General features: G+C 59.7%; 2 protein-coding genes across 3 annotated transcripts in view; both read left to right on the forward strand.

Moving 5' to 3' along the window:
• The first annotated feature begins 1,160 nt into the window (after positions 1-1,160).
• Positions 1,161-5,534, forward strand: Ephx3 (epoxide hydrolase 3). 2 transcript variants are annotated; one of them, XM_090327179.1, is made up of 7 exons: positions 1,161-1,403; positions 2,569-2,672; positions 2,916-3,073; positions 3,200-3,328; positions 4,151-4,254; positions 4,345-4,481; positions 4,594-5,534. In XM_090327179.1, the coding sequence occupies exons 1-7, from the start codon at positions 1,161-1,163 to the stop codon at positions 4,817-4,819; spliced, it is 1,101 nt and encodes a 366-aa protein (XP_090183305.1). In that variant the 3' UTR covers positions 4,820-5,534. The 2 variants fall into 2 exon arrangements, with proteins under 2 accessions (XP_090183305.1, XP_090183647.1); XM_090327521.1 differs by having other exon boundaries at positions 2,587-2,672.
• A 6,865-nt stretch (positions 5,535-12,399) lies between these two features.
• Positions 12,400-13,872, forward strand: part of Notch3 (notch receptor 3) — a 34,314-nt gene continuing 32,841 nt past the window's right edge. Inside the window, exon 1 of the mRNA XM_090331534.1 lies at positions 12,400-12,405. Coding sequence (XP_090187660.1) covers positions 12,400-12,405 — 6 coding nt within the window. The remainder of the gene's footprint in view (positions 12,406-13,872) is intronic.

Here is a 13,872-nt window from a genome sequence, read left to right on the forward strand (position 1 = left end):
AAGTGGTAGAGGCCTAAAACAGACAGCGGAGAGGAAGGGAGGGGGAGGCGAGGGAGACGGGGCGGGTGGCTGCCCCCGGCCGGGCCCACGCGGGACGCCCTAATGACAGGTGTCTCTAAAACGCTCCGGAGGCAGGATTGCGAAAGAGGAAGAGCCGCGCTCCCGGCAGGCTGGCAGGCTCGGGCTCCGGCCTCGGTGCCCCGTCATGCCCGGCTCCACCCTGCAGCTTCTTCCCAGACACCGCCCCGTGGCGGTCGGGTCTCCCCGCCTGCCTATCACTTCCGGTAGACTTGCACTCCCAGATCGGGTCGGAGCGCTGAGACTGAGAGGTGCCTCGGTCCAAGAACCCGGCACCGCCCCTCTCGTCTCATTGGTCTAGCTCCAGGCCAACGCCCCACCCACCCCTTGAGCTCCGCCCATTCCCCCGTCTACCCGAGGAAGCCACGCCCCCAGCCCCTACCAAGTCTCTAGGCTGAGTGGGCAACCTTTACCTGCACTCAGGCCACACCCACCCTCTATATGCCCCGCCTCCTACCCAAAGACACGCCCACTTCTCCCAGAAGTGGCTCCGCCCACCCCCTGTCAACCGAAGTCGGCCACGCCCCTCGCTCCTACAAAGCTCCGAGGCTGCGGGCAGCGCTTTACCTGCTCGCAGGCCACGCCCACCCCGCGCGGCCACGCCCCGATTCGGGCTCCGCCCACTTCTCAGTCTGCTCCCCCCCCACCCCCGTAGACGTCTCCCCTTTTTAATCTTGGACCCGGGCGCTGCCCCTGCGCCTTCTCGGCCTCGAAGCCCGGTGCTACATTCCACCCCCGGCTTCTGGTCTTTCATCGGCAGTAAGGGGCCCACGGACTTTCCTGACCGCGCTGGCTTCGAACCGAGATCCTCAGATCTGAGCCTCCGCCCAGGCCCCGCCCCAGCCGTCGGCGGGTCCGCCAGGCGCCAGGTGTGAGCGCCCCCGCCACTTGCTGGGTGCGTCATGTGCTGTGGCCGCCCGTCCGCGTCCTCCGAGCGGCCCGCGAGCCCGGACGGCGCGGAGGAGGCCCCGGGCCCCGCGTCGCCGCTGCTGCCGGCGGAGCCCGCGCCCCCCGCCTCCCCCGCGGCCCAGCGGCCCGTCCCCGCCGTCGCCGTCGCCGTCCCCGAGCCCGCGCCCGCCGCCATGCCCGAGCTGGTGGTGACGGCGCTGCTGGCGCCCTCGCGCTGCTCGCTGCGGCTGCTCCGCGCCCTGCTGTGGGTCGCGGTGGGCGCCGCCGCGCTGCTGGCCGCCGCCTTCTACGGCTGCGTGGCGCTCGCGCACGTGCTCTGCCGGCCCCGCCGCGGCTGCCTCGGCCGGCCCCGCCTCGCCGTCCCCGCCGGCCTCCGCGACCCCGCGCTGGGCCGCCACGGCTTCCTGCGCCTCCGGGTGAGCCCCGCGGGCCCTCGGGGCCGGGCAGGGGGGCGGCCCTCGAGGCTGGGGGGCGTCGGCTGGGGGTCCCTCAGGGCTGGGGGTCTGCTGGGGGGCGTCCCTCGAGGCTGGGGGGCGGCCCTCGGGGCTGGGGGGGCCCTCGAGGCTGGGGGGCGGCCCTCGAGGCTGGGGGGCGGCCCTCGGGGCTGGGGGGGCCCTCGAGGCTGGGGGGATCTGCTGGGGGTCCCTCAGGGCTGGGGGGGGGCCCTCGAGGCTGGAGGGCGTCAGCTGGGGGGCGGCCCTCGGGGCTGGGGGAGCCCTCGAGGCTGGGGTGCCGTCCTGGGGGAGAGGCCCTTGAGGCCCAGGAGGGCAGGGGTGGTGTCTGCTTGCTTGGGGGGGGCGTACAGGATGGAGGGGTGATTGGATAGGATCCCCACTGAGGAGGCTCCCAAGACTGGGCTTCAAGTCAGGCTCACCGCTGGTGGCTCACGCCTGTCAGGAAAGCGGAGCCTCGAGGATCACAGTTCGAAGCCAGCCTGGGCAGAAATGTCCGTGAGACTATCTCCAGTTACCTACGGACGAGCCCCGGTGGAGCTGTGTGCGGCTCCAGTGGTAGTGCCAGCCTTTAATGGAAAAGCTGAGACAGCATCCAGAACCTGAGTTCAAGTCCCAGGACTGGCACAACACACACACACACACACACACACACACACACACACACACACTGCCTGCCAGGCACCAGTGGCTTATCTCATGTCTGTGATCTTGGCAGCTGAGGAGGCTGAGACGGAAGGATCAGGGTTCAAAGCCAGCCCTGGGACAGGAAAGTCCATGAGACTCTTCTCTCCAATCAACTGCCCTCCCCCTCCACCAAAAAAAAAAGGCTGCAGATGGCACAGGCAGACCCTCATTCAACCTCCGGTACCTGCACAAAAAGGGTTTAATGGTGGAGTGCTTGCCTGGCATGCAGGAAGCCCTGGGTTCCGTTCCTCAGTACCTTATACACGGAAAGAGCCAGAAGTGGAGCTGTGGCTCAAGTGGTAGAGCTCTAGCCTTGAGGAAGCCCAAGGACAATGTTCAGGCCCTGAGTTCAATCCCCGGGACTGGCAAAAAAAAAAAAAAGAAAAAAGAAAAAGAAAAATTACAACTAGGGAGAGGAGGAAGAGCTGCAGACCTGGCTAAGATCCTGCCTTTCCCGCAGAGCTCAGATCTGCAGCTGCACTATGTCTCAGCCGGCTGCGGCAATGGACCCCTTATGCTGTTTCTGCATGGCTTCCCTGAGAACTGGTATGGATGGCTGTCCCCACACGTGGACGAGACTAGGGGACAGGGTGAAGTAGAGCCTGGATGTGCTGATGAGGCTGGGGGAGGGGGGTCCGGGCAGCCACCCCTTGCTGGGGTAGGTACCAAATCCAGGGTACGGGGATCCCCCATCTGCCCCTTCCAGAAAGCCCACGCCCCAAGGGCTGTGCTGTCAGTCTGATGGTGGAGTAGCACTCTTGACTCAGCCTCCCCCTTCCCACTGGGCAGGTTCTTCTGGCAGCACCAGCTCAGGGAGTTCCAGAGCCATTTCCACACTGTGGCTGTGAACCTTCGTGGCTATGGCCCCTCGGATGCGCCCAAGGATGTGGGCTGTTACTCTACAGACCTCCTCATGGCCGACATCCAAGACGTTATCCTGGGCTTGGGTACCAGCCATTCCCATCCCGCCCATCGCGGCCGCTTCCTGCTCCCCCTGCGCCCTTGCTAGCACCCTTCTCCGCAACCCCCACCCCTTCTGCCCTGGCGTCTGAGCCTGGCACCGTCTCTCCCAGGCTACTCCAAATGCGTGCTTGTGGGCCACGACTTTGGCGCCGTCCTGGCCTGGAATTTCTCCGTCTACTTCCCGTCCATGGTTGAGCGGATGGTTATAGTCAGCGGTCCCCCCAAGTTTGTGTTTCAAGGTGAGGCTGGGATGTACCTCCTACGGGAGGGAAATAAAATGGGATGCGTCGGGTAGCAAGGATTGAAAAAGCAAGCAACCACAAATGACAGTCAAATCAGACGGCACTTGTTTTTAGATGAATTTGCTGTACTACGTGCAAATGGGACCCAGAGTCTCGAGTGCTCTAAGTATGAGTTCTTCTTAATACACCTCACCCTCATCTGATACCTGGGTGTTTTTTTTTTTTCCCGGTCCTGGGGCTTGAACTCAGGGCCTGAGCACTGTTCCTGAGCTTCTTTTGCTCAAGGCTAGCACTCTACCACTTGAGCCACAGCACCACTGCTGTGGACTGCTGACTTTTTCTGTGTATGTGGTACTGAGGAATCGAACCCAGGGCTTCATGCATGCTAGGCGAGCAGTAGACTACCTTCCCAGCCCATGATCCCTGATTTTAACCCCCAGCCTTGTAATCATATTCATTCTCGTTCTCTCTCTGGGTCCTGATATCTGTCTCCCTTCCTTCTATAAATGCCAGCTCCCAGCAGGACTTTGGTCATCCCGTTCACTGCTCTGTCTCAGGTCTAGGACAGAACCTGGCACATAGTAGTTGCTCAGTGAATGTACACTGGCAGAAGCAGGGAAATACATCCTGTCTTAGGTGTAGGGAGACCACACTGTGGCTGTAGGGGCTCTCAAGAACTCCACATCCCATTTTGAATGACCCCAGGCAGGACAGGGAGGGAGGATGACTTTCAACCCAGGAGAATGTGGGGGGCTGGATTCCCCCCACCCTGAGGGTTCCCCAGGCCTCCCATCCACTTCCTGTCATCCCATTCTCTAGAATACTCCCTACGACATGTGGGCCAGTTGTTCAAATCAAAGTACATGTTCCTGTTCCAGCTTCCCTGGCTGCCGGAGAAGCTTCTGTCCATGTCTGACTTCCAGGTATGTCGGGGAAAGGCGGAGTGGGTGGAGGGAGGCGGTGGAAGCCGGCCTGGCTGGACGCTGATGCGCAGGCCTTGCTCGTGCACCCAGATTGTGAAGTCCATTTTCACCGACCGCAAGTCGGGCATTCCCCACCTGAAGCCCAGCGAGCTGGAGGCCATGCTGTATGACTTGTTCCAGCCCGGTGGCCTCACAGGCCCTATCAACTACTACCGGAACCTCTTCAGGTGAGGCCAGACCTTCCCGGAAAGGCTCAGGAACGTTGCAGGGCAGGGAGGAGAGGGGGGAGCTATGTCCATCTGTCTTGTCTGTGTATCTATCTGTCTCTTTTGGCCCCAGGGACTTCCCCGTGGAGCCCCAGGAACTGTCCACCCCCACGCTGCTGCTATGGGGCGAGAAAGATCCCTACTTCCAGACAGGACTGGTGAAAGCCATTGGCAATCACTTTGTGCCAGGCCGGCTGGAGTCGCACATCCTGCCAGGGTCTGGACATTGGATCCCACAGACCCACTACCAACAGATGCATGAGTACATGTGGGCCTTCTTGCAAGACCTGCTGGGCTAGAGGCCTGCACACTCAAAGCCTCCTTCCGGCTTCGATTCTTTCTCGGAAGTGCCACTCATGGGGTGTGCCTGGAATGTCACACCAGCACATCTACGGACTAAGCTCTTGCCTCTCCCAAACCCATCAGCTCCTAGATTGCATGCAAATAGATTTGTGGGTGCTCTGAGACACATATCCTTTCCTCATTCCTTCCTTCCTTGCTTCCTTCCTTGTGTGTGCATGTTTTGGGGCTTGAACTCAGGACTTGGTTACTGTTGATGAGTTGGTTTTGCTCAAAGCTAGCTAGCGCTCTGTCACATAAGCCATAGCTCCACTTCCAGCTTTCTGGAGATAAAGTCTCACAGACTTGCCTGCTTGGTGGGGCTGGTTTTGAAAGGGGATCCTCAGATCTCAGACTCTTGAGTAGTTGAGATCATAGACGTGACCGTGGGCTCTGACATACTAACCCTAATGCTCACACGCAAGCATGGTGTGTGCAGGTGAGAGTAAACAGTTCGACAGTTGGAAGCAGGTGTTTCTCTCCATGGAGCTAGGTACTAGGAGTGCTGAGAGCTAGGTGCTAGGATGGTCTCACCTGCTTTAGTGACTTCCACCATGTCTGCATGAGTTATAATGGTGACCTTCCTGTTAATTGGCTTACACCCTCTTCTTCCCTAATAACTCATCCAGTCCATAGCTCGAGCCACATGTGGCTGTTTCCATGGAAGTGTAAATAAATTACAAGTGAAATACACGTAAAAGTTAAAGTAGCTCTGCTTTGTTTTTTGTTTGTCTGTCATGGGACTTGAACTCTGGGCCTGGGCGCTGTCCCTGAGCTCTTCAGCTCAAGGCTACCACCCTACCCCTTGAGCCAGAGTACCACTTCCCATTTTCTAGTGGTTAATTGGCGATAAGAGTCTCGCTGTCTTTAGTGCCCAGGCTGGCTTTGAACTGCAGTCCTCAGATCTCAACCTCCTGAGTACCTAGGATTACAGGCATGAGCCACCACACCCAGCTGGTAGCTCTGCATTTTAAGTATTTGATTCTCATGTCAGTGTAGAAAGTGCCACGAGACTATGTCAGTCTCAGTGATTTTTAGTTTAAAAGTGAGGATCTTAAACATAATTTAGACAATTAAAGCCAGGCACCAGTGACTTGCTTCTGTCATCCTAGCTACTCAGGAGGCTGAGATCTGGGAAGTTCAAAGCCAGAATGGGGAGGAAAGAGTCCGTAGTTCTGATCTGTTAAACAGCAAAAAGTCAGAAGTGGAACGGTGGCTCAGTAGTAGAGTGCTGGCCTAGCATGTATGAAGCCCTGGGTTCCATTCCTCAACACTACATACACAGAAAAAGCCAGAAGTGGTGCCGTGGCTCAAGTGATAGAGCGCTAGCCTTGAGAAAAAGCTCAGTGACAGCATCCAGGCCCTGGGTTCAAGCCCTAGCACTGGCAAAAAAAAAAAAAAAAGAGTAGGGGTCTGCTTGCATGCTCCTGACCACCTACCAAGGCACACAAGACCCTGGGGGAAAGCAAGTGCATATGAAAACCTCTCCAGCCGGCTCCGGGCTCCCCCACACACACTGGGACCAAGCTTGGATGAGCCTGTCTCCCGATCCCTGGGGAATCGGCCCCAGGGGTCAGTTGGGACACTGTGGGGTGTTTCTGCACGGCCTTGTGCCCGCTAAGCCTTCGCTAAACCTTCCCATCCAGCACCTAGAACCTTCTCCGCATGATCCACAGTTCCTTCTGACCAGAAGGCCTCCACGTCCAGCCTTTAAACAAAGGGCTTATGATGTGCACAGCGTAGAGGCCCAGGAAGGTGGTACATGCCTGCATGCCAGCCCCTGTGTGTGTGCGTGTGTCCCTGTGTGTCCACTCGGGAACTTGCACTCGCGGTCTGAGTGCTGTCTCTCCGCTGTTAGCCCTCTACCATTTGAGCCACAGCTTCACTCCTGGCATTTTGCTGGTAAATTGGAGATAAGCATCTCAGGGACTTTCCTGCCCAGGCTGGCTTTGAGCTGTGATTTCAGCTCTCAGCCTCCTGATGGGCCTTCCCGGCCAGGGCCTGCCCCGCTGGCCGCCCCCCACCCCGAAAGCCAGGGGGCCAGGCAGGAGCCATGCTGGGGTCCCGGGTGGCCCGCAGCGGAGGGGAGGGCGGGCCGTGCCATCCCCGGAAGGCAGAGGAGGGATGGCGGGAACGCTGGAGCCCGGCCCCGCCCGGCCCGGCCCGCTGTCTGCAGGGGCGGACGCGGCTCGCATGCTGACGAGCTCCGGGCGGGAGCGCCAGCCAGGCCGGCCCGGGAAGGGCTCGGGCCGCCCAGCCCCAGAGGCCCGGCCGGCCCACGTCGGGGGACCCCAGCACGCCCCTGCCATCCCGGGGACCCCCCCACCCCGCCCCTGCCATCCCGGGGGACCCCCCACCCTGCCCCCGCCACCCCGGGGACACCCTCCCCGCCCCTGCCACCCCGGGGGACCCTCCCACCCTGCCCTGCCACCCCCGCGATCACCGGGGGACCCCCGACCCCTGCCACCCCCGGGAGACCCCCACCCCGCCCCCGCCACCCCCGGGGGACCCTCCTCCCCCGCCCCTGCCACCCCGGGGGACCCCGCCCCCGCCGTCTCCCAGGGCCCGGGCGGGGGCTGGGGACGCCGTCCAGGGGGCGGTGGCTGGGACTGCGGTTGCCAGGGTGACGGGGAAGGGTTGACGGTTCACCGGAACGGGGAGCCGTTGTCGGGGCGACCGCGGGCCCGGAGGAGGCTGACGAGAGGCCTCCCGCCGTTGCCGTGGCGACGCCGAGCGCTGACGGTTGCCAGGGTAACCAGAGGGCGCCTTCGGGGCGAGGCGAGGAGGTGCGCGGCGTGGGGCGCCGGCGGCGAGCCGCCGCGCTGATTGGGCAGAGCCTTTGTGATTGAACCAATGGGAACTCGTCCCCAAGCATAGACCCACCCCTCCCCTCCAGGCTGAACCAATCGGCACGCGCCTTTCTTCCGCTCCCACAGGAGCCTCTCTTGGGGCCAGAATGGGAGTCGTGGTCTCAGGCTCGGTTCATTCATCCCTCCTCCTCCCTCCATTCATTCATTCATTCATTCATTCATTCATACGCCCACCCCTGGGTCGCTCCTCCGACCCGGCCCCCGAGAGCCTCGCCGTCCGGGAGTTGGTGAAGAGACCAAGGGACTGGCACAGGCCCTGCCCGCGGGGAGGTCGGGGCCGCCCTGGAATGAGGACCGGGCCTGGCCGCGCCTGGCCGGAGGCCCGGAGGGAGGGAGGGGGGCCCGCCCGGGGGCGGGGGGGGATGGAAGGGGGCCTACGCGGGGGAGGGGAGAGGAGGGGGAAGGGAGGGGGCCGACCCGGGGGAGGGGAGGGGGGAGGGGGCCAGCCTGGGGGAGGGAAGCGGGCCGGCCCGGGGAGGGGGTCTCCCCGCTGGGCCTGTCCGTGGAAGCCCCTCCGCTCCCCCTGACTGATGAACCGTTCCGGGCGGGAACGACCTCCGCCGGCTCCTCCTCGGCTCCTCGGCTCCCATCTGCAGCCTCAGCGGCTCGGGAGGTTGAGATCGGCCGGCGGTTAAGATTCATCGCGGATTGACGGGGCGGGGGATCCGGACGGAGCAGGGGAATCCGGACGGGGGGGGGGGAATCTGGAGTGGGGGGATCCAGACACGGGGAGGGGAGATCCGGATCCGGATGAGGGGAGGATCTGGACAGGGAGGGGGGATCCGGACAGAGGGGGGGGATCCGGAGGGGGGGATCCGGACGGAGGAAGGGGGGATCCGGAGGGGGGGATCCGGACGGAGCAGGGGAATCCGGACGGGGGGGGGGGGAATCTGGAGTGGGGGGATCCAGACACGGGGAGGGGAGATCCGGATCCGCATGAGGGGAGGACCTGGACAGGGAGGGGGGATCCGGACAGAGGGAGGGGGGATCCGGAGTGGGGGGATCCCCTGGAACGGGGCTGCGGCTCCAGGGCTGGAATGCCAGCGTTGATGCAGACGCGCGGCCCCGAGTTCAAGCCTCCACCCGGAAAACACGTTTATAGGCTCATGCCTCGCTACACGCGGTCCCCAGCTCCTGGGGCGTGCGAACGCTGGGGACACGTCTCCCGGGAAGCCAGAGGGCAGGACCGCCCCTCCCCCCAGGGTGACACATCCCCCATAGAATTCCCCGGGACCCCGCTGCCCTGAGGGTAGAATCCAGACCCTCTGGCCTCCCCTCCCCCTTGGTATTCCTTTTATCCCTCCATGGCTCCTCCATGCCTGCTCTCTGACTGGACCTCACTTCCAGCTTCCTCTCCCAATGTTAAGTGATCCTCACAGAGACCCCGTTCCTCAGATGCCCACTGAAGTCCCTGCTGTGCTGTCCTCTCCTGGCCTGGCCTGTCAACCCAGCGCTGGGGCCTGAAGCCAGAGCTCCACTGCATTAGGAAAGCACTGTGTGTGTGTGAGTGTGTGTGAGTGTGTGTGAGTGTGTGTGTGTGTGCCCGCGCGCGTGTGCCTGCCAACCCCAGGGCTTGAGCAATCTCAGGGCCTGGGTATCGTCTCTGAGCTGCTTTTGCTCAAGGATGTGCCCTGCCACTGAAGCCACAGCTCGACGTCTGGCCATTTTGCTGGGTAGTTGGGAGACTAGCATGGCAGGGCTCTCCTGCCTGGGCTGGCTCTGCATTTCTCAGCTTCCTAAGTCGCTAGGTTTACCAGCGTGCCCAGTCTGCTTTGTTTCTTCATTTTCTTTTGTTGTTGTTTTGTTCTGGTACTCAGGCTTGTCTCCAGACCTGAGTATCTTGTCTCCAGACCTCGCATCTGCCAGCCATTCCCTAGCTACCAAGGACATTCAAAACACATTTCCTAAATGACTGAATGAAGGTGGGAAAAACAGGGAAGTCTGAATGAGCCACCAGGAAAAAAGAAAAAAGCCCTTCCAGATGGACTCCAGTGGCTACTGGCTACATCTGTAATTCTCACCACACAAGAGGCTGAGATCGGAGGATCACCGTTAAAAGCCAGCTGGGACAAGAAAGTCTACAAGACTGAGATTCTGTCTCCCCCCCACTCTGTTTCTCTCTCTTTCTCCCGCCCCCACCCCCCCAGCCTCCAGCCTCCTCCTCCTTTGTGCTGGGCTTAAACTCAGGACTTGGGAGCTCTTTTGCAAATGGCTAGAGCTCTACCACATGAGCCACAGTGCCACTTCCAGCTTTTTCTGAGTAGTTTATTGGAGATAAGAGTCTCACCAGGCTGGGAATGTGGCCTAGTGGTGGAGTGTTGGCCTAGCATGCATGAATTCCTGGGTTTAATTCCTCAGTACCACATACACAGGAAAAGCCAGAAGTGGTGCTGTGTTTCAAGCAGTAGAGCTCTAGCCTCGAGCAAAAAGTAGCTCAGGGACAGAGCCAAGGTCCTGAGTTCAAGCCCCAGGACTGGCTGAAAAAGAGTCTCACCAACTTTCCTGCCTGCCTGGCCTTGAACTACGATCCTCTGATCTCAATCTCCAGAGTAGCTAGGATTACAGGCATGAGCCACTAGTGCCTGTCTCCAAGAGACTCACATCTCTGTGTAGCCACCAAAAGGCTGGAAATGTAGCTACACACACACACCCTTCCTTCCACGTGCAGAGGCTGCAATGGCAGTCAGAAAGGAGAAGCGCTCAAGTGGAGTGCAGACAGTGCCTCTCTGAGCAGTGGGGAGGCTCCGGGGGTGTTCCAGGTCTGGTGGGGTCCCCAGGCCACAGGCCCACCCTCCCTGCCTGTGTGTCGCTGAATCCGCCCAGCTCCTGGTTCCCCGCCTGGGTGTGGGGGACCTGGTGCCAGCTTCTGCTCCGGGCTGCGGACGGCCGGCCGGGGCTCAGGTTCCGCGTCAGGGCGCAGGCAGCTGCGTCTTGGCCTGGCCCCAGGTCCCGCGTCCCCGGGGGACTGAGCTCATGGAAGAGAAATGTAGGCTTCAGCCAAGTCTGGAGCGGGAGCAGGGGAAGGGGCACGCATCCAAGCCCATCACGTCCGCGATGCGGAGCGTGGGAACCGCTGTGGGATGGCCCAGGGATCAGGACCCCTAGGGCCTGGCCCTCCCTGGAGGCTGGGGAGGACAGCAGAGCCATGCTGTGTCCTCTAGTTTCTACCACTCAGGTCACCTCCAGAGCCCAGTACCCCAAGAATGCAATGGGGTTTGGTAACTCAGGAAGTAGCTGGAATACGATGGATGCCAGGCTCAGAAGAAAGATCTGGCCTAGTGGTAGAGTGCTTGCCTAGCATGCACAAAGACCCGGGTTCGATTCCTTGGTACCACATACATAGAAAAAAGCCAGAAGTGGTGCTGAGGCTCAAGTGGTAGAGCTCTAGCCTTGAGAAAGTCCAAGGACAGTGCTCAGACCCTGAGTTCAAGCCCAAGACTGACAAAACAAATAAATAAAAAGAAGTGCTGTAACCAAACGACTTGTGTGTGTGTGTGTGCGAGTGTGCATGTGTGTCAGTCCTGGGCTTGAACCCAGGACCTGTGGGCACTGTTTCTGAGCTTTTTCTTTTCCCCTCTTCAAGGCTGATCTCCACCCTTGAGGCACAGCTCAAGGATAAGAGTCTCACAGACTTTTCTGCCAAGGTTGGCTTGCATCCCAAATCCTCAGATCTCAGCCTTGTGTGTAGCTAGGAGGACAGGCATGAGCTACAGTCTACACACACACACACACACACACACACACACACACACACAGCCCAGCTGCTTTCTTCTTCTTAAAACAGTTCCATGAGGCCGGGTGTGATGGCACACACCTGTCCTCCTAGCTACTCAGGAGGCTGAGATCTGAGGATGGAGGTTCAAAGCCAGCCTGGGCATTAAAGATGGTGAGATTCTTATCTCTAATTAATCACTAGAAAACCAGAAGTGGGGCTATGGCTCTAGGCTGGTAGCCTTGAGCTGAAGAGCTCAAGGACAGCGTCCAGGCCCAGAGTTCAAGCCCCACGACCCACAAAAAAACCCAAAAAACAATTCCATCAGGTTTCCGTGTTCCATACTGAGCTTGCATAGCAAGCTCTCTGACCACACTCACCACCACTCTTCTTCTCCATCCTCACGTCACCCACCCTGGGGCCGGCAGCTTGTACAAGCTGTGCCAGGAAAATGGATGTGCATGTTCCTTGGCTACTTGTTCTTAATGAGGAGCTCAGCATCCTGTCAGGGAGCACTCTGGAGAAAGCTGCCCTTCCAGCCCCAGAAAGTTGGGCCTCCAGCAACAGATCCTTCTCGGGATGCCACGGCTCAAGGGGTGGCAGTGAAGAAGGTGGTTTGGGCCGGTGCCCAGGGCTCACACCTGTCATCCTAACTACACAGGACACTGAGATCTGAAGAGTCTGGTTCAAAGCCAGCTTAGGCAAGAAAGTCCGTGAGACTCAATTAATCAAAAAACCAAAAGAAGCTATGGCTCAGGTGGTAGAGAGTTTAGCCCCGAGCACACAAATTCTCTTTGTCTCTCTGTCCCTGTCTCTCTCTCTCTCTCTGCTTTTCAGCTCCTTGAACTACAGTTCCACCTTTGGTGGTGGGTCATTGGAGAAGAGAGGCTCACACACTTTGCCGCCCTGACTGGCTTTGAACCGTGATCCTCAGATCTCAGGCTCCCGAGTAGCTGGGATGACGGTATCAGCCACGGGCGCCATTTCTTTTCAGTTCCTGCTCCAGGAGGAAGCTCCAAGGGTCCTTTGGTTGCAGGCAGAAAGAAGAGCTCGGGCCAGGGCTTTGAAATCACTGGAGTCTGACAGAGCGCGACAGCAGGGGTGATGAGGGGGTTGGGGGGGAGGGCCAGCTCCAGGGACCTGGAAGCCAGGGGACTGGATTTCCTTCTAGGAGATGGCACTGGCAGTGCTTGGCGCCTCACCCTCCTCATGGCCCATTTTCTCAGCACATTCATAGTGAGTAAGTGTGTGCGCAAGCTTATTATGCAACTTTTTTGTCTCTGCTGGAACCTTACACTCCTTCCTACCCTCCCTGCACTCCCTGAGGCTGGATGGAGTCCCTCAAATCCAGGTTCAAACCTCAGTCTTGGGCTGGGGGCGTGGCTCCGCGCTTGGGGCGTGGCTGGACAGTAGAGGTTGCTCAGCTCCGGCGCTTGGCCCAGTTGAGAGGGCGTGGCTGGGACAGGAGGGCGTGGTGCGTTGGCTGTGGGCGTGGCTTGGTGATGGGGCGTGGCTCTTGTGGATTGTAGCTCTGTGATGGAAGGCTTCCCTAGGATGCCTGAGGCCCTGGGTTCCATTTCCCCCACTGCAAAAACTCAGAAGCCTGAGACTCGCACCCGTAATCTTAACTACTCAGGAGGCTGAGGTCCGAGGTTCTCGGTTCAAAGCCAGCCTGGGCACTAAAGAATATATGAGACTCTTATAATCAATTAACCACCAGAAAGCCTGAAGTGGCACTGAGGTTTCAGGGGTAGGGTGGTAGACTTAAAGAGCTCAGGGACAGTGCCCAGGCCGAGTTCAAGGCCCACGACTGCCTAAAAAAAAAGAAAGAAAGAAATGCCATGATGATGTGCAGTGTTCTTGGGAATCGCAGTGATGTGCCTGGAAGAAACGACAATATCAGTTCTGCAACTTTTTTTTTTTTTTTTTTTTGCCAGACCTGGGGCTTGAACTCAGGGCCTGAGCACTGTCCTTGGGCTTTCTCAAGGCTAGAGCTCTACCACTTGACTTTTTCCCTTAAGGCTAGCACTCTACCTCGTGGGCCACAGCCCCACTTCCAGCTTTTTGGCGGTTGACTGGAGATTAGAATTTCACAGATTTCCCATGCCCTTGGCTTTGAACCGGGATCCTCAGACCTCACTCAGCCTGCTAGGTGGCTGGGATTACGGGTGTGAGCCCCAGGTGCCTAGTTTTGCATGTGGGAGACCTGAGCGCGTCCCTGGAGTGTGTCTGTTGGCTTCTTAGCTGGACAGCTCCTGGAGATGGGGTGGTGTGCAGAAAGAAGGAACGCTGGGGAAAGCTCTGGGCCTGGGCCTGGCTGAGGCCTCGGAGTCGCAGGGGTGCAGGGAAGAAGGGGGGCTGCTCTGGGGGGCGGACCTTGCACTGGGGGCTTCTTGGGAGGCGGGGCCTGAGTTTCAGGACTGACGGGGAT

The sequence above is a fragment of the Megascapheus bottae genome, chromosome 1 (assembly GCF_031878675.1).
Source record: "Megascapheus bottae isolate mThoBot1 chromosome 1, mThoBot2.hap1, whole genome shotgun sequence".
Taxonomy (NCBI): domain Eukaryota; kingdom Metazoa; phylum Chordata; class Mammalia; order Rodentia; family Geomyidae; genus Megascapheus; species Megascapheus bottae.

Coding starts and splice junctions, on each gene's coding strand:
- Ephx3 (XM_090327179.1), top strand. CDS start 1,161: ATGCCCGAGCTGGTGGTGACGGCGCTGCTGGCGCCCTCGCGCTGCTCG. Junction 2,673..2,915: donor CATGGCTTCCCTGAGAACTG/GTATGGATGGCT, acceptor CCCACTGGGCAG/GTTCTTCTGGCAGCACCAGC. Junction 4,255..4,344: donor TGTCCATGTCTGACTTCCAG/GTATGTCGGGGA, acceptor TCGTGCACCCAG/ATTGTGAAGTCCATTTTCAC.